Raw genomic sequence first — 26,197 nt, 5'->3', positions numbered from 1 at the left:
ATTTAAAAGAAAATTTATTTTTTAAACCATTTTTCGATTTTTTACAGGGGGTGTATCGTGATTTATTGGATTTCGGATTTCAGCCAAAAAAAGAGATTTTCTTTCTGGTTTTTGAATCGTAGTTCAGCCAAATCAAGGCCTACAGCCAAAAGACCGACTGTTTCGGAAAGCTGGCTTAATTTGCTAACGATTTGCATCATTTAAAAGAAAATTTATTTTTTAAACCATTTTTCGATTTTTTACAGGGGGTGATTGTGATTTTTTGGATTTCGGATTTCAGCCAAAAAAAGAGATTTTCTTTCTGGTTTTTGAATCGTACTTCAGCCAAATCAAAGCCTACAGCCAAAAGACCGACTGTTTCGGAAAGCTGGCTTAATTTGCTAACGATCTGCATCATTTAAAAGAAAATATATTTTTTAAACCTTTTTTCGATTTTTTACAGGGGGTGTATCGTGATTTTTTGGATTTCGGATTTCAGCCAAAAAAAGAGATTTTCTTTCTGGTTTTTGAATCGTAGTTCAGCCAAATCAAGGCCTACAGCCAAAAGACCGACTGTTTCGGAAAGCTGGCTTAATTTGCTAACGATCTGCATCATTTAAAAGAAAATTTATTTTTTAAACTATTTTTCGATTTTTTACAGGGGGTGATCGTGATTTTTTGGATTTCGGATTTCAGCCAAAAAAAGAGATTTTCTTTCTGGTTTTTGAATCGTAGTTCAGCCAAATCAAGGCCTACAGCCAAAAGACCGACTGTTTCGGAAAGCTGGCTTAATTTGCTAACGATCTGCATCATTTAAAAGAAAATTTATTTTTTAAACTATTTTTCGATTTTTTACAGGGGGTGATCGTGATTTTTTGGATTTCGGATTTCAGCCAAAAAAAGAGATTTTCTTTCTGGTTTTTGAATCGTAGTTCAGCCAAATCAAGGCCGACAGCCAAAAGACCGACTGTTTCGGAAAGCTGGCTTAATTTGCTAACGATCTGCATCATTTAAAAGAAAATTTATTTTTTAAACTATTTTTCGATTTTTTACAGGGGGTGATCGTGATTTTTTGGATTTCGGATTTCAGCCAAAAAAAGAGATTTTCTTTCTGGTTTTTGAATCGTAGTTCAGCCAAATCAAGGCCTACAGCCAAAAGACCGACTGTTTCGGAAAGCTGGCTTAATTTGCTAACGATCTGCATCATTTAAAAGAAAATGTATTTTTTAAACCATTTTTCGATTTTTTACAGGGGGTGTATCGTGATTTTTTGGATTTCGGATTTCAGCCAAAAAAAAAGAGATTTTCTTTCTGGTTTTTGAATCGTAGTTCAGCCAAATCAAGGCCTACAGCCAAAAGACCGACTGTTTCGGAAAGCTGGCTTAATTTGCTAACGATCTGCATCATTTAAAAGAAAATTTATTTTTTAAACCATTTTTCGATTTTTTACAGGGGGTGTATCGTGATTTTTTGGATTTCGGATTTCAGCCAAAAAAAGAGATTTTCTTTCTGGTTTTTGAATCGTAGTTCAGCCAAATCAAGGCCGACAGCCAAAAGACCGACTGTTTCGGAGAGCTGGCTTAATTTGCTAACGATCTGCATCATTTAAAAGAAAATATATTTTTTAAACCTTTTTTCGATTTTTTACAGGGGGTGTATCGTGATTTTTTGGATTTCGGATTTCAGCCAAAAAAAGAGATTTTCTTTCTGGTTTTTGAATCGTAGTTCAGCCAAATCAAGGCCTACAGCCAAGGACCGACTGTTCCGGAAAGCTGGCTTAAGAAAGAAAATTTATTATCTTATTTTATTTCTATCTACTATCTTTCTATTTTTTATCTTTTATCTTTAAATATCGTGATATGCCATTTTGTAGTTGTAGTTTTCCTATCGAAAAATTTAATTTTATTAGAAAAAAACAAATTAATTAACCGTACATTCACACAGAAATTCATGAGCTCCTAGTGTGTGCAGAAGAGTTGTACCGTGATATTTTCAACAGAATCCCTTCCATAAGTTAAGCTAATCTGGCTGCCAATTGCCACGGATTTAGCCCTCTCAGTATCGACATTTGCATAATCAAAGCAAAATTTGAGCGCAGCCATAGGAAGAATCGGTGTGCAGTGGGTGTTTGACTTTCATTATGGCCAGCCAGCAGCTTTATGACTTCCCAATCACAAGGGCCACTTGCCGGGACTCGAGTGTATCAATTCGGGAGATGCCTTCATTTATTCCATTTTTTCCTTTTGCTCTGCCATTAGCAGGCAACGTCAAGCTGTCAGACAGCCGAAAGAAGCCCTTTTCGATGGGGTTTCGCTTCGGGATGGTCTTTGTTTTGCTCATCGAGAGAACATTTTATTGCTTTATGCGTTTAATGAAGTGTTGCCGGGCACGGAGGCACTCAAAATCTACGACCCCTGGGACCCAGACAGCAACCCTTCGCTTTCACTTTCGGCAACGGGGCTCCAAGACAGCAGGCAGGCAGCATATCAAACATTTCTGACAGTCTATGACATTTGCCGGAGGAGTGACTGTGACTCACTGACTGACTGCCTGACTGACTGACTGATTGACTGACTGGCTGACTGGCTGATTGACTGATTGATGGACCGTCTACTGGCGTCGCAACCGAGCAAGAAGGACCGGTGTCACTCACTCACCCACGGTGCTCGCATGTAATGCATAAAGAATGAAGCTTAAATAAAAGTTGGGAGATGAGAAATAGGATTAACTTGTCACACAATTGAATTTAATTTTCATACACAACGAGGGCGGGCGAAAAAGCATCTGGAAAACCCGTCCAGACACTGGACCCCCAACCCTCTAGCCTCTGCCATCTCTGCTCGCTGTTTGGGGAATATATAGACATCGACTCGGCTCGTCTCGACTCGACTCGAAAAATGCTTTTGTGGTAATCCCCTGCTGAAGCCGATTCGGGGTTTTTGTAATGAAATTACACGAGCCTCAGATTTGTCAAAGCAATCAATACACCCGGATGTGCAGCCTTCGATTGAATGGACTCCCACTGGATGGGCAGGGATCCTTGATGAGCCTCTGATATTGGGCCCACGTTGGGAATAGTGGGGCCAAAATAGCCAACAAAAAATGTAAGAAGAAGTATATCTAGTCTACAGGGGAATTTGAATGATTTTATATGATTCTGGCTCGGTGAAATATATTAAAAATTAAAAAAAAAACACTCTCAGATGAGGTGTAGAGGTAGAAAAATGTTTTATTTACTGTTTCCTATGTAGTATTAATTTTTGATATTAAATGTCTTCAATCTTTTCCCCCTTAAATTTTATCTGTTAAATGTGATGTATTATTTTTTAGAGAAAACCTAAAGTTGTATTATAAGATTCGCTACTTCCTCGAGGGTGACCTCCCACCGCCAGCCCCGAACCCAGCTCAAAGGCTCCTTTGACAAGTCCCCACTCGCCTTTCATTATGCACATCATCCATCAATTAATTGACTGCACTCCATCGCCGTCGCCTCATTGCGTATGCCGCTCACACGCCGCTTGTATCTTTGATTAGCGAAAACAAAGGCGAAAGAGTGACGGGAGTTCATTAACTGTCACACAAATGTGGCCATGGCAGGATGCAGGTGGAGTGGGTGGGCTTAAAGGACACTGGCTGGGTGGTGGTAATGGTGGTGGTGGTGGTGCTGCTGCTGCTGCACCCCACTCTATCCATATGCTAGCACTCACCACTCCGATCCCTTTGGTCGGTCCAACTTAATTAAATAGCAACAGATTCGGGGGGGCGGAATCCTTTTGGTCCTAGAAGTTAGCCAACAATCACTTCCACGCTTACCTACACACGGAGAGAAATCAGGGGTACTCAGATACGTTTTTGTAAATTAAGGAAATGGTCTGCAAATTATTTTTAATTTAATAAAAAACTGATCAATTTAATTGTTAAAAATTTAGGCGTGCACTTAGACAGTAGCTTTGAAATTGTAAATAAGTATTTTAAATTTAATACTTATCATAACAACACTCTTAAAATGCCTTAAAATAATACATCAAAAATGAAAGGGGCTATTTTCTACTTTTACTACTAATTCATATTTTTAAGAAAATTAAAAATAACTTAATTTTTTAACATAAAGTTAATGATTTCTTAGATAAGCATTCTCTTTCAGCAAAAATGCGCACACACTCCGCGTGATTTTCACAGCAAATGTGCAGCCTCCTCTGGGAGCCGAGTATCCTGCGATATCCCTTTTTCGCGGTGCAGACCCTCAGCACCGCCGTGGTGCACATAAAGTTTCTAATCCATTTGCCCGATACTTATGCACGCCTGCACTCGGGGGATTAATAAGTGTGGCTGTTTGCAGTGCCACCCCGGCTCCATGTATCAATCTTCTTCCCGGACTCCGCCAACCGAATCCGGAGCCGAGTCCGGGTGGCTTGTTTCAACCACCGCCACCGCTCGACTTTGCAGCCAAATCAATTTCAACTGTCAACTGTCAATCAGGCCGCAATTCAATCACGCAACGTCCTCGGAGGGACTGCTCGAGCTGGTTCTTCCAGTTCTTCTCCTGCGACGGAGACAAACTTTAAGGCGAAACGGGGGCGCACACCACAACATTTGGCTGAATTATTCAAAGGCATCGAGGCCGATGGAAATGGGCCAACCCCAGCCACATGGGTTATTAATGTCCTGGCTACGAGAGGCGGCGGGTCACGACCAAGAGTCACAAACATTTGTTCAAGAGATTTTTATGAATTACATCGTTTGCCCGGGCGGCGTGGGGCGGAGGGCGATGTACACAGATTTTTATTGGTATTATTGCCATTTACAACTCGGCACCCGTTCCGCAGCGACCTTGCATATGCATTACTTGGCCCACCAGCCAATCGCCGCACCGAGCCGGAATGCCTGGCAAATTTCGCAGTCAAGACACATGTCACGTATTTTTCCCGTAATTATGGCAAACGTGAGAAATTTCGTTAAGATTTTCTTAACACATTTTCTTCGGCTTGCATGTGTGTGTGTTTGCCGGGGCTGTGGCATAATTTCAGGCATTTTCCCGCTGGCTTTTGGCCCAGTCGTGCGGTACAGTCACCACAGGCATGTGGTGACCCCAAAAATGGAGGCTCTTAAGCTATTGCCCCATGGGAGACATCAGGAGACACTTCAAAGGTGAAGGTTTTTTAAAAATATTAGTAATACTGCTTTATATGATTTGTTTTTTATTTAAATTCATTTATTTTATTCGGATACAGCGCTATTTAATGGCTGCCAGTTGTTGCAACTGCTTCATTAATATGCTTATTAACTCGTGAACTTTGGCCACAAAATCCTTGATCAGCCGTCTTCTCTCAGACGAGGTGTTCGTCGCATTCTGCGCTTGACTGGGCAAACTCCAGGCCACTGCCATCATCACTACTGTTTAAAAATAATAAGTCAAGAGATTAAAGTTTTCTTGTTAGCTGGCAGAGCGTTGAAATAACTTACCAAGAAGCAGGGCAATGAACAATAATTTCTGGGCTGACATGGTGGAACTGAGCTCTCTTCGGGCACTGAGCCCTTCATAAATAGTCCGAAACTCGGTCCTACGTGGACCCCAGAGCCTCGCCAGCTCACGTAGCTCAGATTAATTTCGACTTGGGTTTCGCTTTATGCAAGGCCTCAGATTTTCACCGGCTTGAGCTAAGCTCGCTGATTTTAAAATAGACTAAAATTTATATCAAACATTAACTTTATTCTTAAATTTTATTTAAAGGATTTTTAAACCCAAGTTGAAATGCGTAATTTTATATATTTAATAAAGTTTATATATAACTAAAAAACTATTAAAATAACTTAATAAGTAAGAGTCGTACGAAATAGGTTTTTATGGTACCATTAAACTATAATAATAATAATAATTTGTGTAAAGCAAATCGAATATTTTAGAGTGCCCCAGAAATCACTTTAACGTTAAGCCGTATAAAATGTACATAGACGCACGAAGGAAAATTACCGCTTTGTGATTTATGTGGCACGCCAGATTAATATTTGTTCTCTTTAAGTCCAAAAACCCATTCTGAATTATTTTAGTCTGTGGTATTTTATTGAAAAACACATTTTTTAAATGCTCAAAACGTTACTTTATTTTCAATTGAAATTTGTCAAATTATGCTAAATTTAATACGCTTTTAAACATTTTTAAGCTTGCAAAGAATGTCCAAAATGACAGCGGGGCCTTAGCCTGTAATTCCTGGAGCTGCTCCCAAAAGACCCTGATGTCCGCCGGTCACCGCGGGAAGGGCGGATGCAAGTACGCCACTGGTAAGTCCACTAGTAGCTCCACCAGCAACGCCACTGAGAGCTCCCGTAGCTAAAGGACCAACTAGCGGCAGTGAACCACCACCACCGAGCACATCGAGGCCTCCAGGACGAGCATCAATAGTGCCCAGGTAGCAGGCTAAGAAATAAGGAATGAATTATATTCAAAAAAATTGTTATCCTGGTGATCGAAAGGACTACGCACCGCACACAATGAGGGCCACGACGATCGACTTGTTGAACATTTTAGCACGGTTTGGATGTATCGACTACTTGACCCAACTGGATCGACTCCGAGTTTTATAGTCACCGAGCGGAGAACTTTGTGGGCTTTGGTCACGTATTGGCCATCACTATCTGGAGCGTTCTCCACGATTTATCACCGGTTCGAAACTGCTGCTATATAGTACGACACATAGTACGTCATAAGACATAGTCTTTAAATCGGCTTAAAATGCACTGCGAAAAGCACAACATTCGGAAAATTTGCAAGAGCTTTAAAAAGAACATTAAAATAGTAACTCTTTTTAGTAATTCCAAAATTGGGTTATTATTTTTCTATAATATATTTGATAAATTAATATTTGATGTTTATTTTTCCCTGATCTTGCAATTTTTCTCTTTGTGTAAACGGATTTAATATACACTTTTTATTTTACTTTATGAACTGGGTTGGAACCCCTTTATGACCCATTAGCAGGGCGCCCTTGCCACATTTTGTTTTCACTTTTTATTTGCATTCTGTTCTAGCGAATTGTTTACATAATATTTCGCAATTCGCCTCCCATCACGTATCAGCTAAATAATTACAACTTTAAGCTTTCGAAGGGGGCGCGGAATGACATGTAAATACATAATTAAAATTCTGCGTTAAGTTCTTTTTTATAACACCAACAATTAAACAATTTCCATTTCATTCGTAGCTTGTTATCAGAGATAATCGGATGCCATAATGTCTGTTTATACCGCGTTCCATTTATTCATGTTTTTATTGAATAACTTTTTGTGTCTCACAATTAACTGAAATTAGTAAAAGTATTTTGGTTTGACATAAACGGATTGCCTCGTTAGTTGAAAGTGTTTTATCCGTATTCGATTTGTTGAAACGATTCAGAGTTAAGTACATTTTTTTTCATCTTTATTTAAAGACGAGTTATATTTTATAAATAAAAACAGGTAGCAGGCCGTTTATAAGTTCATGTGCTTTTAAATAATAGTATACTTTACCTATTTATAGATTGGTTTTTTAATAAACCTTTTTAGGATGGGTTAAATATAAAACAAAATGATTAAAAGTATGAAAAATAGATTTTATAAAAAATAATCTCTATAACTATAATTCACAGATAGATTGACTAGTGAATTAATTTATTAAAGAACATGAAAGTACCTATATTTACAATAACCAACTTCAACAAGGTCATTTTTCTTTTAAAAACTTCTCTTCAAGTCCAATACTCTGATTGAAGGGCATACTCAGATTTAAATTCATTAAAGAACGCACTAAAACGCATTGCCCCTAGAGGCTGATATCTGTTTGTTGTCTTGTGACCAACTGCTCTCGAAGTTGTCCAAGATTACGTGCCCGGTTGTTAATCGCATGCAAGTGGCATGCATCCGGTTGCCATGCATCTGCTCGTAGTACATATTTTAAAGCGTTCAACAAGTGTAAGCCACTTCCGGCAACGGAATTCAGATTGCGAATCAGCATCAGATTCAGAAGACGTCTTCAATGGCGGAGGGGCGCAAAGAAATGAATCCGGGGAACGAGAGCGAGAGTGAGTGGCAACAGCTGGGGCATCGAGATTGGCATCGACCGAAGACGCGATAAGTTAATCGACAATCGCACGTACGGAACACACGTTTCCGGACGTGGTGCCAGTGGCCATCGATATAAAACTGGACCATCTGAGCACTCGGAAAATCAGTTCAATTAGCCAAATTTATAGAGCAGTTCGCCCAGCCAGAGCAGCAACACCAACGACTTAAAGGCTTCCATTCAGGGCTAATTAAGGAAACGGAAGGGAAAGGAAAGCAGCACGTCGACAATGCTGCCGTCACGTAAACATTTAATTGCCTTCGTTGTGGTGACAACATTAGGTAATTAGTGGTGGCTCACATGACCTTAACTTGGATGCTAATTTCTCGCTCATTTTAGTCGGCCTAACAGTGGGCCAGGAGTCCACGTTTCTGGCCTCGATCACCAGCTCGAACAACACGCTTCAGTCGGCGAATGGAACGAGCGTTAACGAGACCATTTCAATAAATATTAGCGAAATAATTGCAGCTGCTGAGGCGGCATCAAATGCCACAGATTCCTCCAGCACTACAGCATCTTCCTTAGCGACAACTGAAGCATCGTCGACTTCAACAGCAACTTCTGCAACATTAACGACAACTACAGCAACATCTACTAGTTCAACATCCACGCAAGCAGCAATTACCACAACCACTGAAACATTAACAAGCACACAGTCGACTGCAACAACAAGCACTCCACCTACCACAACCAACACTCCAACAACAACAACCACACAAGCTTTAACAACTACACAAGCCCCCACAACAACACTGCAAACTATAACAACGACACAACAGCCGACCACAACTGTTTCTGTTGCTACAACAAGTACTGCAGCTTCCACAACAACACCACTAACCACTACTCAGACTTCAACAACAACTCCACAATCGACAACAACAATAGCAACGCCTTTATCCACAACAACAATCACACCAACAACAACTCCACAATCCACAGCAACAACCGCTCAAGATTTAACAACAACACCACAGCCCACAACTCAAACTACAACAGCAGCCACATTGACAACAGCACCTACTCAAACTTCAACAACAACAACACAATTTACTTCCACAACAACACAGCTTTCAACAACAACAACACAGCCTTCAATAACAACAACACAGCCTTCAACAACAACCACTCAAAGCTCCACAACTACAATACAGCCCACAACAACCACAGTAAAACCCACAACAACAACAACATTTCAGCCCACAACAAAAATAGCACAGACCACAACAACAGCTCCACAGTCAACAACATCAACCACTCTAGCAGCAACAACCAGCACAGAAGCTTTAACCACACTTGCTGATAGCACAACACTTTCAACAACAGTTGCAGATAGCACTACCATTTCAACAACAATTGTTGATAGCACAACCGTTCCAACCACAACGACCAGCACAACACCACCCGCTTACACCGTTTACACCGTGGAACCCTACCCGAATATTTATGGCCGATCGAATGAGATTGGCAAGCCACAGCGCAAACTGCGAAAGGGTCGCAAGGGTCGCCGCGGCAGGAGACCCCGTCGCCGCACGACCTTGGCACCACTGACCACTAGCAGCTCCACCACAACAACAACAACAACAACAACCGCCAGGACGACGCTCAGTGGTTTTGATGACTTCAGCGATGACTACGAGGATCTAGTCCTCAACTCGAACAATGTGCTAGAGCCATTTCCACAGCTGCCTCTCTATCTCGGAAATATCGACAATAACAGGATCCCCAATTAACCCCGATCGTTTGCATCATTCTCCAGGAGACTGAGACCAATTACTGGAGTCCCATATTCGTTAGTTTACTTTATTTATTAACTTTAAATAAAAATATTTTTCACAAAATGTCATTCCCATCGTTTTTTATTGGGTTATACTGTGTATGGTATCAGATATGTGTCCAAAAAAGTTTATGGGTGTTGCTCCAGCTGTAATATAAATGAAACTTACGCTGAAAACAAAGAAGCAGAAAATAATTTCAGTTATTTCAAAGTTCAATGATTTTACAGCACTAATACATACCTTTATTGAATATTTATTAAAGTAGAACTAATTTGCATTAAAGCTCATGTAAATTCATATTATTCCATATAATGCTCAACAATATTTAATTTAACCATTCGGCAGGGATCACCAATTTTCCTTCCGTAACCGTTGTGCCTAGAGTCTCCATTTTGTGCAACATATTCCCAAGTAGAAAATCTCTGCTCAACTGTTGTAGATAATTATTTCTATGTGGCAAACTGACAACGCAACAGCAATACATTCCAATCTGGCGAGCCTCATTAACGTGGCAAGTTTGAGGAAGCAAATGGAGTAGGCGAAATGATAACAGAAATCCCAACTGCGGGACTGCCAACCTGAAGAGAAAACGGGGGAGAAACTCATAAAACACAAACGGACAAACAGGCAAATAAACAGTTGGTGTGCAATTAATTTGGCAAACTATTTGCCCAACACAAATATTTGTACACAGCGCAGAGTCAAAGGCTCCGGCTCCCCATCTCTGGTTTCCAGGGTTTCCCCGGTTTCCATATGGATGAGGCGCACTAAACAAATACAATTTAACTTCCACTTTCAACACATCAGCAAAAACATGCCGGTCCACCACCCACCCAGATAATGGTCGAGTCAATTAGCAGCGCCTGCTTTTCGCCAGTCGCAAGCCAGCGCATTAAAATCTTGGCCAGCATTGCCAAAGTCCCCCGAAGTCTTTGCTAAATAACTGCCAGACTAATCAGAGTGACAGCTGACCAGGGGAGCTACACTGGGCGAAAAGTTGGCTTTGGAAATGGGTTCCAAAATATTTTAAGTAGTAATACCAAATTCTTGTAATGCTCAGCTTGAAACGTTGAATGGGTTTCTTGTACTGTTAATAAATACCAATAAAAAAACCTTAAGAATTAACTCATTTTTTCATGTTTTATAATTCCCAACTAGTTTAGGTAGTAAGGTAAGAAAAATAAAACCTAAATTCAACATTTATCAAAATTTTGAGTGAATGAATGAAGGTTTTGTAAATATTGATATTAATGAATAACATATCTCAAGTAAATTTATCACACTTTTCATTAATTTTTTATAATTCCCAACTGGTTCAAGCAGTATGCTAGAAATTATAAGCTATTATAATAAAGTGATACAATTTAAAGTTTCGGTGTAAAAAGCTCTCTTCCTATTCTTCAACTTTATCAACACTATTGTTTTTTCCAGTGCAGGCCGAGCATTGAACCCAGTCGAAAGCCAGTATCGCTGAAGGCCCAAATATGCCGCGAGCTTGATAGATTGCTCGTCCGAAATGCACGTGCTTATCGCAGGGGCCGGGCAGGCAGGCAGGCAGCACGTGCTCCCAGATGCAGTGGCTCGGATTTTCGGGTTATAAGTAGCCGGACCATCTGCTTATGACCAAACAGAAACCGCACCAGAGTCCGGACTTCACTCCAAGACCGAGAGCCAAAAGACAATGCCGAGATTCGGACAACAACTAATGCTGCTGGCGATGGCCTGTTTGGGTGAGTTCTAACAAGGAGCCGCAAAGTGGAACAATGCCTCATAGCTCTGTCATATTTTTTGGGGCACGTAAAAAATAAAATAATGAAATGTACGAAACCAACAGCACTGCAAACGGCCCACGGATGGTTCTTGAAACTGCCCAAGCTGGAGGCGAAGCTGGAGAAGGACGAGGCCATGCTGGACTGGATCGAGGGCAAGAAGCAGAAGGAGCTGCTCAAGAAGCTGGATTTCCTCAATTTGTTCACCGAGAAGGAGGAGGCCAAGCTGGAGAAGAAGGAGAACGAGTGGGACAAGTTCAAGCAGTGGTGGGAGGAGAAGAAGGAGAAGGAGCTGGCCTTCTTCGAGGCCAAGAAGGAGAAGGAGCTGGCCTTTTTCGAGGGCAAGCTCTCCAAGAAGTCGGGCAAAAAGAGCAAGCCCAAGAAGACCACGGTGAAGCCCTGCTACGGCTATGCCCCCTGCCAACACTACTCCGAGGAGGTCACCGAGGCGGCCGAGTACGAGGAGGCGGAGTCCGAGGAGGTCACCCAAAAACCCTGCCCCAAGAGCTACGCAGCCAAGAGCTACGACAGACCCACCTATTCGGTGCCCACAATTTACGATGTGAGGGACGACTCGGCGGAGGGAGTGCGCTACTTCACCTGAAAGGTCCAGGCTAATTGGCTCGGATGGATGGTTCGACGGATGGATGGATGGATATTTATTTATTGCACTTTCTTTGCTCTCTCCCATTTTGACATAATTACATTTTTAATAATATAATTAAAATTCACATAGCTCAACGAACGCCCTCGCATCGGGTTTTTGGAGTTTGGTTTCGGGCTCGGGTTTGGTTTTGGTTGCCAGTCTTCAGCCCGCCTCGCATATCATTTGCATATAAATTGAATTCCCCGCTTCACTTCAGTTCGGTTTGGTTTCTTGTCTAGGATTCGTGTAGACAGCCAATATTTTATACATTTTATGTTTGCACTTGGGTGTGAGATGTGCGCTGAGAGCTTTGAGGTGTGAGGTGTGTTCTGTGTGTGTGAGTTCGGTTTTGATCCATCATGCCGCATACCAAAACAGGCACTAGCTTCCGCATCCGCATCCACAGCCACTTCCACTTCCACATCCGCGTCCTGTCAGCAACACTTCATCCAAACTGTCAGCTGGTGGCTCAGTGACACATTGCGCCCATTATTTGCATAAGGGGGATTCGGGATTCGGGATTCGGGACGGGGATCGAGTGTCTTTGGACCCCACAAAGTGGTTTAACCTGTCATTACAGGTGAGAGTGCAAAGCGAAGTCATAGAACTTTGAACTAGATCGCCAAATTCCTCGTCGGGCGCCACTTTTATATATTCTATTCATTAAAAAGGTTCCAGAGCATAATGATGCATTTTTTACTGCGGCATTTAATAGAGATCTGTGAAATAAATTCCATTGAAGTACGGAACAAATGTGATTATACTTACCATGGGTATTATTTATGACTATAAGACAATATACATTTTTTAAAAGTCTTCGAGGCCTAGAAAAAAAGGGTCTCTCGTTAGAAATATAGCTATTGCCATGTTTTATTAACAGCCATCCAATCCACTTGTTCGCACGAAACATTTCCATTAATTCCACTCGATTCCAATTCAAAGCATTTAGTTTGATACGTTTTAATTTCAACCTTATATGTGCACACATGCACAGATTGAAATTGTAAACATGCCATTGTGTAAACATTTGTGCAAGTTAACACGTAAGTTTTTGCTTTTCACTGCACTAAAGAGGGGAAAAAGTCGAAAATTGCTGCACCGAGCACTTTCATTTTCGTTATATGCGCATGTTGAATTTTAGCAAGCTGGGGCATCTTTGTTGTTTGCATTTTTTCAGTAGTTAATTGTTTTTGCATTTATCGAATACGTGTAAATAAATACACACACTTGTGGTTAACATTTTAAAGTTGTTTGATTTCTTTTGTAATTCAACTTGTTTATTTATTCTCTGGTTACAAGGTTAACTAAGATTTTTTTTGTACTTAAACAGATTAAATATAACTTTATTGCCTTTACAAATAATTTAAATTTTTAAGGAATAAAAAAAACATTCCGGCATAATGCATCGCTGGCTTTTTAAATTATCCCCTCTTCCGCCAATTTTTCCCCAATCGATTATCCACATATCTGCCAAACAGTTGCGAGTGTTCTTGTGCCATCTATGAATATATTCCGAATATTCGCTGCACTGACATGGAAATGCTTTTCCAGCTGTCAATGCGAAATTTTGGTTATGGGGAAGCCATACATCCTCCTTACCAGCAGCTAATGGTAATCATAATAATAATTCGGGTTTTTCGGCTTTTTGTTTATTTTCCGCCTTCAGATGCTGAGGCAGCAAACATTTTCGGGCCAAAAGCATTTCATGGTTTGTAAGCACTCACCTTTCATGGTGTGGGTGTGTTTGTATCTGTGTGAAGCGGCGGTGTGTGCGTTTTTTGCACGGCCGATTCAGCTCGGAAATTTTGCACCATGAATGTTGATTTGCCCATTGAGTCGTGGCATCGAGAGCAATTAAAAATCCATTGCGTACTTTCCGGCGCCACTCGCTTTCGCATCGATAGCCCGGGCTATCGGCCAATCGATTCGCAGAACACTGCATATTTTCGGGGACGGTCTTCCAAAAGATTATATATTATATCCAGAAATGTTGAATTTACATAAAAGAATATTATTGTACTATCTCTTCAGTATATCTTAGCCAATTAAAAAAAAAAAAATCGAAACAATTTGTTATCGATTTTCTAATTATATTTACTTATGCCACGACCTTTTTGTACTTGCAAAAATTTTAAAACAAAATCTCTACTATATTTCGAATTGCGATTATTGAATCGACTTTCCTGCGATAGGCAAACGTGGGACTTATCGATTTACTCGATTTATTGGGGGCTTGTCTTCGGAGAGTTTTCCCTGTCCCATAGATAATCATGAAGTGTGGAGTGAGGTGGAGGGCAGGGGAAAAACTATTATTATTATTTTCGAATTGCGATTATCGGGTGGCACTGGCCCTCCTCTGGGAACTGACTTCTGCCGAACCCCCGACTGCGGCGGTCAGTTCCTGTAATTGCAGTCGACAAAAAGAAGAGCAAACTTTGTTTATCCTTTGCCCGAAAAGTTTTCTTTTTGGTCGTGGATTTCGACCCCATCCCCAGGCCCACCTCCCTTTGATAGCCCAATTTCTTTCATTGCCCGCCACAGTTACAGTTCAGCGACGAGGGGGTCTATCTTGTTAATTTCAGCTCTGCGGATGAAGCGGAAGAAGTGGAAGAAGCAGACACTTGCCCCCAAAAACGACCCCGGGAAACCAACTCCCCGCCCGATTGTATATATATATTGTATTTGCCCGACCATTTGTCTGTCTGTCTACTCTTTGGGGTTATGCACGCATCGGGTGGCTTTTTGGGGGTTTTTCGGGGGTTCTTTCCACCCATTCTAGGGAATGGCGGGCCAGGGGCATGGGCGTCCCGTAATCGCAATTAAGATAATCAAAAAAGTTTTGACAGTGGACTGTCAGAGCAACGGAGGCTTCGTTTTTACTTTCGTCCCAGTCCGCAAAGTTTTTCACCGCATCTTACAGTAGAGTTCCTAGACTTGAATATGTTTTTGGCACATGTAAAAAGTTTCGATTTCAAATTGCAGTTATATCACTTCATTCAACAAAACAATGATTTAGGTTGTGGTATTAAAAAACTAATATTTTGGAACTTTTAAAAAAATGATAGATCAAAAAAGAATATTGTCAAATAAAATATTTGTTGAATGATAATAAAGGTACAGTTTTGTATCAAACATTATTTTACATTGTGAGATTTTAAAACAGATCTGTTAGAACCTCCTAAAAAGCTCTTTTAATATCGAAATAGATATAGGTCTATAGATTTGTATCAAACAATGGTGTACTTTATTGAAAAATCTTCTATCAAAGCTCGAAAACCCTTTTATTATGTGTATTTTTTCTTTAGAACCTTAAAACACTATAAATACAAAGATCAAAAACTCTATTACCTAAATATCCTATAAACTATTTTATGAACCTTTATATATTGTAACCAAAAATCCCGCTTCTCAAGCCAACTGTAGTTTTCTTTCCGATTTTCTTCTGCCGCCGCAGTTGTTGATGCCTTTCTTTTGCCCTGCTTTTTTGTTGCCTTTGGCAGGCCGCAATATATGCTGCAAGTTTTTGCCTCCATTCGGTGCTGCGACTCCAAGTGCAAGGCGAAATGATATCAACTTTTTGCTCTGGTCAAGACGGCAATGGTTTGGCAAAGTTTTCAGGGTTGCCGGACAAGGGTTTTGGCCAATGCATGCTTTGCGGCTATTATGCCAGGCCTTTTTTCTCCGCTTTTTCCACTTGCTGCGGAGTTGAAATTGACGTGGCGAGCTGGGAGTTGAGAGGCCTGCAGCTGAAAAGGCAAAGTTTTATTGCCTCGGATGAACGGAAATTGGTTTCCAGTTTATGAAGATGATAGTTATAACAATGATGATGATGATGCTGCCGGTGCCGGGCGCACTTTCCTGCATTTCCGCAACGCTTGCAATCCAATCACATCGAGCGCGAGATCAGATGGCCGCGGAAACGCCATTTAGTTGGCCAAACAAAGCAGCATCCGATGTGTGCGGATGTGTGTGCGGATGTGTAAGCGGATGTAAGCGGATGCGCCGAGTGTGGGGCCCAAAAAAGGGAAAGTTGTGGGCCAGAAAGGACGCTTTCGACCCAACTCAAGGGGCAAATGCGAACAGACAGGCGGCGAGACACTCCACAGACAGACAGACAGACGCAAGAGGAGGGGGCTGCGGATGTTTTGGCCAAAAACAGACAGCCGAGTAAGCCACATGGCTCTGCTGCCGAGAAGCACCTGTAAAATTGGTGGAAACTCCAACATGATTTCGAATCAGAAGTCAGGGAAATGGCTAAGAAAGAGAACTTAGCTCAAGTCCCGAAATCAGCTATTTAATTAGAAGCAGAAAAATTGTCTTCAAGTCAACAATGGCAAAATATCGCAGCTACAAAACATCTTCGTTTGGGGTCAGTCTGCACGTTTGCCGCATAATTTATGCAAACTAAAATTTCCACTTAAGCATTTCATGGCATCTCGGCGCAATCTTATCATCCCCATCCTCTCTGGAACCCACTCCCATGCCCATTCCCATTCTGCTAGCAATTAAATGGAACACAAATTTCCCGTCCAAAGTCCGGACTTCGGACTCCGGACGGACTCCTCGGAGAGAGCAGACAGTACTTGGCATTATTTATGGCTTCCTTTTTGGCTCTTTGTTGCCTCGTTGTTTCTCGAGGAGTTTTCAGAATTGCGATTTGTTTGGGGGTTCGCTTGGGGTTTTGGGCTGGCACGGGCCGGGGTTGTGGTTGGAAATGTATAGAGGGTTAAGGGATGCACAATCCAAATTGCAATTAATAAGGACCCTTGAGTGCAGACAGAAAAATGTGGAAGAATAGAGAGGAATAGCTCAGTTCTGAAAAGAAAGTAAGTGTTAACTTTCCTGGAATTAAGATAATATTTTAAATGTTTTTGATTAAAAAATTATCAAGAAAATATGTTAACAAGCTATGTTTAGCAAAAAAAAGCCTTTCCAATTTTTTATAATATTTATATTGATTTATACAATTTTAATTTAACAATTTCGGCTTTAACAAAGCATAAAAAACACTAAATAAAATAATTGATTGTCCTAGAGTTATATAAAATATTATTATTTTTACTATTTCTAATTAATATCAGTGTAGGGGCATACAAATCCGGAATCCATTGAGCCAAAGAAACCGCTTTGGTCAACAGAATTTTTTCGGCTTCTCCAGGCTCTCGCCTCGATGGCTCAATTCGCTTTCGCTTTCCGCACTTTCCCCGAGTTTTCCCGCTCTCCCCCGGCCGCTTTCCATTTCCATTTTCGTTGGCAAACAAATTAAGCAAAGTTAATAACGAAATCTTGTTTTCAACATAAACAACAAATATGCAAATGACTTCATAACATTCAATGAGTGCACGAGACCGACTCCGAAACATGCTGATGGAGCAGGCAACTTCGGTGGGTGGTGAACGGTGGGTGGTGATTTCCACTGGATTTTCCGGGCACCCTGTGCAAATATATACGTACCCACTGCCAGCAACAGGCGGAGAAAGGGAAATGGAAGGGGACTTCGGCTCAGATCACTGCATAATTATCGAAATGAGAGCGAAAGGAAGCGCCATTTGCATAGATTTCAGACTTTGGGCCCTTCACAATGAGGGGTCAACTCGAGAGCAGAGTCTGTTTTCCATGACAAAGTCGAAGGTCTTTGGAAAGTCCTATAGTCTCGAATGTAATCAGTGAAATGAAAACGATTGTAATGGAATTACCGGGGATTATCAACAGGCAAGAGGTAGCCCATTTTAATAAAGTAGAATTATAGAATGATTTTTCTGGGTTTCTATTAGATTACAGAATATCTATACAAAGCCCATGTACTTTTGCTAAGCTTTAATTGTAATTATTTATATCATTTAAAAGCGATATCTTGTCCCATCGATTTTATCGATAACTATATATTATTATATATGTTAAAGCGATACCAGTCCCTATCGATTTTAATTTGCAGCTACAAAATCAATCTCCATCTGGCTTAACAATGTAATGTAGTGTAAATTATATAATTTTGCAGCAGTACCTTGGCCTATCGATTTTATCGATAATTATATTTAACTTTATATGTTAAAGCGATATCTGTGCCCTTCGACTTTTAATTGCAGCCACAAGTTTAACTCCAGCTGGCAAAATAATGTTATATTATATGCGATTGATAGGCGAAATCCCTTTCGGAAAACTCTTTGATTCCACTCTCAGCCACTATCGCCTGGGCCAATAACCACTGATGGAAAATGGATTTTGTATGCAATTCTGTATTTTTTAGCCGTACAAATATGAGAAAAATATTTATATTTGAGCTGATATTTCGCTGCCACCCCCGTGCACCCCCCCTATATATAATCTGATTTAATCCCGGGGGGCGGGCTAGGTATGTACATCCCGGGGTCCAACGGTCCACGGTGCCGTGTCCCCCGCGCCATTCACTCAGTCAAGTGTAAAATTAAAAAATGTCAGCAGGAAATTCCTTTGGCGGATGCTTCAATGTTGCGCATTTCGTGTCACACACAATTCCCCGATATCCTGGTCCTATCCTATGCCGTACCACCCACCATCATCATCATCATCATCATCATCATCATCGTCATCGCCATCGTCCGTACCCCAGTGAGTGCCTGTGTTTTTCCTGGACAAAAGTTGAGGCAATTAGCAGGCGGATTTGGCAGGTGGCCAACAAAAGGAAACTCTTCAAATGTCCACTCGAATTTACGCATGAAGTGAGTCATTCTTCCGGTGCTCCCCACAAAAATCCAACCTGTCATGGCTGGCTGGTCAGGTAAGACCGTAAAACCCCCTCAAAAAAACGGGCGAAAAACCCACCCATAAAGTAGCAAATCTCGGCAGATTCTGATTCGCCCATATAGATATCCATTCTCTTAGCCGGCGTGACGAATTCTCACTAAGGGCACTCGACACTAATGTCAAAATTCAATTGAAATTCGCAAAGGCAACAGTGGGGCAGCGCAAAGAGTCTGTTTGAGCGGCAAATGAAAACAAATAAAATTATGCAAATCGAGTTGAAAGTAAAAGCAGCCCCATACATCCCAACAGCCATATATCCATACTTACATGTACTCCGGCAAAGGGACTCCATGGGGATGATTACTATCTGGTCCGCATTCTTATCACATTACGTAACAGGCCGCAGACTTTGTCTCGAATAACACAACACTCCGACGGGGGGATACTGCACTTGGGGTGGTATTTCACTTCCTCTTGGGGATGGACATATACTTACACAAACCATATACCATATACCATATACCCTATATGTCGGCTCACATGAGATCCAAACGGGCGATAGCTGCGGTCGTCTCCCCTCTTGTTTTCCCTTTTTAATTTCCACAAGATTTTCGAATGCAAATCATGTCAATCGACTGACGAGGGCAAAACGCATTCCTTATCGGATCCAAAAGAAAGCACTTTGGAAACCCGCAAACCTCTTATTACAAAGGCTTTAAGCGAGTTATGTTTTATTGCCAGCGGGTGAGTTACAAAAAAATCTGGGACACTTGCGTATAATATAATCCTTATTGGAAATCAACACGCAGCTTTAAGAAGATCGAAGGAAAAATATTCGGTAAGTCTTAAAGGTGTAAGAGTTATAATAGGGTTATTCGGGAGACTTTTTCTGTAAGCTCGCCGAATATTTGTTGTATATATTATATTTAAACAGATCAATTGCAAAAATATTTAGTAAATCTATTAGATCTAAGAATTATAGCAGTTATAACAGGTGTTTTCTGTAAAAATGTTTCTTTATTTTTTATAAGCTTTGGGATTTTTAAAAAATTCTGTGCTTCCAAGTCCCTAGCATCTAAAGATTTAAACGATATACGAGTATATATGCAAATTGATAAACAATTCTCTTAGAGTGGTCTCTGCTCGTTTTCTCCTCAAAACATTTTATCAGTCAACTAAAAGGCAAAATGCAGAGCGAGGGAAGCATGATTTATCGGACAATTTGGTGGATTTATTCGGGTAAATAGCAACTCGCAGAAACCACGCAACAAATCCACTCAGCACGGTCATAATTTTCAATTTCTATGCCCCCCGAATATTAATATCGATTGTGGGGCACAGCAAGCCGACATAAACATAACGCTTAAAATGGTAACAACAAAAGCCGGGTGTTGCTTTTCCAGACCAAAAAAAAAAACAAATGAAAACACATAACAATAAAAATTGTACGCCTCCTGGGGAATGGGTTTTTGGGTTCCGAGTTCTGGGCTCTGGGTTTCGTAATGCCCTGTTGTTACCCCTTTTATATTATATTTTCCTTTTTTCGGTGGCTCAGCGGCAGCAACCCCTCGTCATTTTAGACACAATTTAAGTAAGCGTAAAACTGCAAATTGCTCTCGGACAGAGAATCCAGTTGAAGAGGAGTCTTGCTGGGGAGAGTGTGGCGCAATAAATTCCTCTAGCACGCGCTGTCTTCAGTCTCCGGTTAATGCACTTGCGGATGCGGATGTGGAAGTAGATGTGGATGTGGACGCGGATGCCGACGTAGATGCGGATGCGGATGTGGGGGTGGATGCTGACGACATTGTCTCATTGTCACGCTTTGCCAGACTCTGCATAATAAGATGACAAGAAGGCTGAAGAGCAGGCCGGCGAGCGAACGACAAACAAGAAGAGCCACCCACACACACACGCTGCATGCAAGATACACTGAGAAAAAAAGTGATGAAAACTGGATTTTTTCCTTCGTCCTTTTTTGCTGTAACTTGGCCAAAAATTGACCAAAATCAAAAAGCCGAACTGTCATGAACTGCTTAAAAGCTAGGTAATTAAACGCAGTCATTTTCTGGCTGATTCTGAGAACTAAAAATTTTCGCAAATTTTCCATTTTTTTGCAAGGGGTAGCATCGCCATTTTTTGCGAAAATTTTTCAAAAAATTATTTTCAAGGTGTGAATGCCAATTTATTGGAAATTTTGTTACGAGCTCAGCAAGGTATGACATTCTACTTTTGGGTCATTACTTTTTTTGTTTCGTCCAAAATAGAGATATTTTTTTGACCGAAAATAAAAATTTAATTTTTGACGAAATTTTGATATTTTCCTTTTACCTTTTTTGGCGTAACTTGGTCAAAAATGGCCAGAAACCGAAAAGACACACGGTTTTGAACAGCTAACAAGATAAATAATACATCGCATTCATTTTCTGGCTGATTCTGAAAACTAAAAATTTTTGCAAATTTTCGATTTTTTTGCAAGGGGTTGCATCGTCATTTTTTGCGAAAATTGTTCAAAAAATTAATTTTCAAGGTGTGAATGCCAATTTATTGGAAATTTTGTTACGAGCTCAGCAAGGTATGACATTCTACTTTTGGACCAATACTTTTGTTGTTTCGGCCAAAATACTGAATTTTTTTGGGCGAAAAATAATGATCTCATTTTTTAGCGAAAAACCGATTTTTTCCTTTTACCTTTTTAGGTGTAACTTGGTCAAAAATGGTCAGAGCCCCAAAAGACGCACTGTTTTGGACTGCTTACAAACTAGATAATTGATCGCAGTCATTTCCTGGCTGATTCTGAGAACTAAAAATTTTCTCAAATTTTCAATTTTTTTGCAAATGAAAAATTTACAAAAAATAAATTTTTGAGGTGTGAATGCCACTTGATTGGAAATTTTGTTACGAGCTCAGCAAGGTATGATATTCTACTTTTGGACCATTAATTTGCTTGTTTCGGCCAAAATACTGATTTTTTTTTGGAAAAAAAAACAAAGATTTAATTTTTTGGCGAAAAAACAGTTTTTTCCTTCGCTTCTTTTTTCCAGTAACTTGGTCAAATTAAATGTATTTCTTAAATATTTTGTATAAACATTAGACTTAGAAGTATAAAAATAATATCATATTTTTTCTTTACAAGAACTCAGGCATTTTCCCCCGTGTAGTGATGAACTTTGAGCTGAAAGTTGCGCCAGCATTGATGTTGCCAAGTCAACTTCCTTAGCCGAAAGTCAATTTATCATAATTTAAAATATATTTGACTAAGCCAGCCCGTCCCCTGGCACTGTTGGCACCCGGGGATCTGGGCTCTCCGCCACTTTCCACCAGCAGGCTGCCACATTAAAGCTGCAACTCACGGACTCGGCCACCCAGACTCCAGCCACTTGGCCCGTCTCGTCTGGTAATCGTATTAGTTGCACATTTTATAGTCCTGACAGGGCGCCAGTTCCACCCCAAATCGCCCCATTTTGTTTGTGCTGACATGGCCCGAACCCGAATATCAGGACATCACAGGCTATCGGGGGGCTGGACCGATTAAAATCCATGCTTAACATGTTGTAATTGCAGTCGTCGAGTGTCGTCTGCCTCGGCCCGTCCATGACGCTCTGGGATTAGTATAGCCCACAGCGAATTTTGAATGCAGTCTGCGCAGAACGGGTTGGGAATTATAAGCAGGCTCTGCAATAAATCAACTGGAAGTGGGGTAACATAATTAAGTAAAGTGTATGGCTGGGAAATAACGAAATCTTTGAAAAGATAGGAATAATAAACATTAAACATTTTTTATTATTCTTAATTGCAATATGTAATAAAAACCTATCGGAAACAACGAGTATGCAAAAAAGATATAATTAAAAAAATTATAAGGATGCAGAAAGTGCGAAAAAATCCGAAAAGAAACTAAAAGAAAACTTTCGCCTCACGACGAAGTAATAGCTAAACCCTTGATTCTGCCATCCGCTCAACTTTCTTCCCGAAAGGCGACCGTCATTAATCTTCCGCAAAAAGCAGTGAAAGGAGTAAACAAACTGAGCGAAAGATACCAAATACGGAAAGCATGAAATAAGAAACAAATAAATAAGAACAACAAGTAGGAGAAAGGCGAGGAACAACTGTTTTTTCCGGGAATAAACAAGCGGAGCCAACAAAAACGAAATAAATTTAAATCTTCTTTACAAGCAAAATCTAATAAAAATCCATTTCATTTGATGGCCGGCGGCGGGCGCAAAGGAAAAGCTACGGCAGCAGTAGCAGTGGAAACAGCAGCTGATGCGCCCGGAAAATGGATTAAAGCAATTTGCTTTGTTGCACAAACAGCCGCTCTTAACCCGCTTGCCACCCTCTGTTGCAAGCCCCTTTCCCCGGGGGATAAATATAAATGCTGACACCAAAAGTCTCCGCTTAGCTGCATTTATATGCAGGCGTTCCAGTTTAAGGCATACTCTATCGCAGAGATAATTCAATACCAAGGGGAAAAGGTCCCCAAAGTATGCTCCGAAAATTGATAGTCAACAGACGTATACTTAATATTCAAATAGTTTATTGATTTCTGTAAAAATTTAACAATTTTATTAATAGTGTTATTATAAATTATTATATACGTACAATATATATTTCAAGATCTTGAGATTGGCCTATATAAATACTAATGTAAGTACTATATATATATATATCCATTATTATAATTATGACTTTAAATATTTTGCTGAATAAGTATTTTTATATTTATTTAATGCTCTATATATATATTTTTTAAATTTAAGAAACACTTTCTCCTAAAAAAAATCCCAATAAGTATGCTTTAAAAACTTTGATATAAGGAAACCTTAAGCCTGCGTATATAATATGCTCTAGGTATCCTACAACCACTTTTAAAGTATAGATGAATTCCCATCACATTCCTCAGAATACCAGACCTCCGTTTAACTCGAAAACATCGTGTACCACGAAACAAAGCGCGCTGGCTGACTGCGGGATTTGGCAAGTCACTTGGGCATTCTGGGATCACGCCTTTGTCTCTGTCCTCCCGGTCGCAGGCGAATTCCAGTATCTGGGATAAGCAACTATCAATGGAGTCCCGAATTTACATAATCAACAAATAATTATGCCACAGATGCAGCAGCAGCAGCAGCAGGCAGCAGCCAGCCACCCCAAAAGTGGATCTTCGGCGGTGGTGGCGGTGGATGTCAAAAGTTGTGCCAGCCGCACATGTTGCCCCCGAAGATGCCCCACCCACCGGCAAGGACATAAACACACACACTAATGGACAATTGACCCTCATCAGGAGCAGCAGCATGTGGTTACATCTTCTGTTCCGTTCCAGCCCACAAACGATGCCATTGTACATGACAATATGTGGCTGACCTCGTCGGGCGTGGGCCCCAAAAGTCCCCAACACAATACCCAATCCCCAATGCCCGAGCTCGGAGCCCCAATACCAAGCCGAACAAGCCGTCAACCCATGCCCCAGAAAAACCCTCTCAAAGGTTTGGCTTTTAAAGTGATTGCTGGATGGACGGGGTAGCCACACACTCAGCCACGCAAAAAGTGCAGGCGATGCTCAAGTGAAAAGGCAGCCATAAACATGCAAACTCAATTAAAACGATTTCTCATTAAGGGCATTCAACGGCGCTGTCTCACTCATCGATACACTCGAACAGGCCCCCCAGCCCGACCGTTCAGGAATCCCCTCCCCAGATCTCAGAGTACATGTCTACAGAGGGAAAAACAGGATATTCTTATCCTAGAGATAAATAATACTCGAGTGAATTCAATGTAAGTAATACGGTCTTTCACCTGCTCTATGCTAAAACGACATACTTCCCCTAGCATGGTCACACTAAGTGTTTTTGCTTAAATATGGCCACACTTATTGTAAACTTTAGAAATATAAATAGAGTTTGAAATGAAGGTACCTAAGCATTTTTTGTTTACCATTTGCATACGAATTAATTACCAACATTTGGAATATTGTAATGAAATTTTCGCTCCGTGTACTCACCCTAGTCCATCGTGACCACCTCACCAATTTCCCATTTCGGTCAGTCGGGGAGCCAACCAATACCCCAGTTGATGTCAGATTTCATTAATTATCGTTTGTAGAAGTCACCACCAAAACGTTTACGAGAGTTTGGGGGTATAAGGGGTTCTGGATCTATGACTGGGAGCCGAAACATTAACATTACCCCAACGCACAGCCAAGGCCCCCAGGTGAAGGCAGTCGAGGTGGTGCGGCAAATCGAACGGATAATTTACCTGACAGATTGTTCTGTTCTGTTCTGACAGATTGGCTCGACTCCTTCTACCTCTGTGTCTGGGTACTAATTGGAGCTTTAATACATACCTCTTTAAATATTTTATAAATATAAACAGAACAATATATAATTTGAAAATCTGCTTAAAATCTCTAAACATGCTCCATAACTTAACTCAAGAATGAGATATACAAAAGCGACAATATCGTTACAGCTTGGAGTATAGGGTCTTGGCTCTTTTTGGCATTTACTTCATAATTTATTTCCACTGAATTCCAACTGCGTTCCAGATCCATCTCCAAAGATAATCGACAACATTTTCGCGTTTCCGCCATTACTCCGACATTTGGGAGTTTCGATGCTTCGGTGTTGCGGCAAACTTGGCAATTTTATGCTTCAATTTCCGCTTCCGGTTCGAGGGGCCAAGGAGTTTGTTTGGAGCTGCCTGGCAATCGAGCTGGCAGACAGACAGTCAGACAAACGAACAGAAAGTAGAGTTCCCCGAACTGCGGGGCGAAATGGCGGGGTTTCGCTAACAAAGCGATATCCGCCACATAAGCTGCAAGCTCGCATACTCCTCATTTCCTTTATTTTTCCGCTGTTTTTCTTTTATTGCCAAACCGAATTCAGATGGTGGGTTGGAGGGGATGGATGGATGTACCTGAACCGCACCATAAAGCTAAATTTCCGCCCGGCCCGCCCCACAGCCCACAATGGGTTTTGTTTAGTTTTTACAGCAGACATTGCCGTCGACTTTAGTGACATTTGACATTTGATATGCCTTAATCAACTATAAAAGCTTGTCTCAGACGCAAGCCATGAGGGGTGACTTTTTTTCCCGGCCTTTTCCTCCTTTTTTGTTACTCGGTGGCGGCTTTATTGGGGGCTAAAAGTTACGGGAGCCGCACATAAAAGTGATGCAACGTGCAGCAACACGTGGCCGTAAAATGGGAGCAGGT

The 26,197-nt window shown here is 40.9% G+C and overlaps 4 protein-coding genes across 4 annotated transcripts; 2 read left to right on the top strand and 2 right to left on the bottom strand.

Annotated features, from left to right (window-relative positions):
• Positions 1 to 5,168: 5,168 nt before the first annotated feature.
• LOC108021890 (uncharacterized) lies at positions 5,169 to 5,612 on the bottom strand. Its single transcript, XM_017090683.3, has 2 exons — positions 5,443 to 5,612; positions 5,169 to 5,373 (listed from the first exon to the last, which is right to left on the bottom strand). Exons 1-2 carry the CDS (start codon positions 5,480 to 5,482, stop codon positions 5,213 to 5,215), a joined length of 201 nt encoding a protein of 66 aa, XP_016946172.1. The 5' UTR covers positions 5,483 to 5,612; the 3' UTR covers positions 5,169 to 5,212.
• Positions 5,613 to 6,053: 441 nt separating this feature from the next.
• Positions 6,054 to 6,626, bottom strand: LOC108021882 (uncharacterized). The gene is made up of 2 exons (XM_017090676.3): positions 6,461 to 6,626; positions 6,054 to 6,394 (listed from the first exon to the last, which is right to left on the bottom strand). The coding sequence occupies exons 1-2, from the start codon at positions 6,498 to 6,500 to the stop codon at positions 6,174 to 6,176; spliced, it is 261 nt and encodes an 86-aa protein (XP_016946165.1). The 5' UTR covers positions 6,501 to 6,626; the 3' UTR covers positions 6,054 to 6,173.
• A 1,540-nt stretch (positions 6,627 to 8,166) lies between these two features.
• On the top strand, positions 8,167 to 9,920 carry LOC108021878 (integumentary mucin C.1). The gene is made up of 2 exons (XM_017090672.3): positions 8,167 to 8,355; positions 8,414 to 9,920. The coding sequence occupies exons 1-2, from the start codon at positions 8,304 to 8,306 to the stop codon at positions 9,805 to 9,807; spliced, it is 1,446 nt and encodes a 481-aa protein (XP_016946161.1). The 5' UTR covers positions 8,167 to 8,303; the 3' UTR covers positions 9,808 to 9,920.
• Positions 9,921 to 11,481: 1,561 nt separating this feature from the next.
• Positions 11,482 to 12,366, top strand: LOC108021879 (DNA ligase 1). The gene is made up of 2 exons (XM_017090673.2): positions 11,482 to 11,582; positions 11,687 to 12,366. The coding sequence occupies exons 1-2, from the start codon at positions 11,534 to 11,536 to the stop codon at positions 12,223 to 12,225; spliced, it is 588 nt and encodes a 195-aa protein (XP_016946162.1). The 5' UTR covers positions 11,482 to 11,533; the 3' UTR covers positions 12,226 to 12,366.
• Positions 12,367 to 26,197: the final 13,831 nt, after the last annotated feature.

This window comes from Drosophila biarmipes, chromosome X (genome assembly GCF_025231255.1).
Source record: "Drosophila biarmipes strain raj3 chromosome X, RU_DBia_V1.1, whole genome shotgun sequence".
NCBI classification, from domain to species: domain Eukaryota; kingdom Metazoa; phylum Arthropoda; class Insecta; order Diptera; family Drosophilidae; genus Drosophila; species Drosophila biarmipes.
This window is presented reverse-complemented; position numbering and strand designations above follow the sequence as displayed.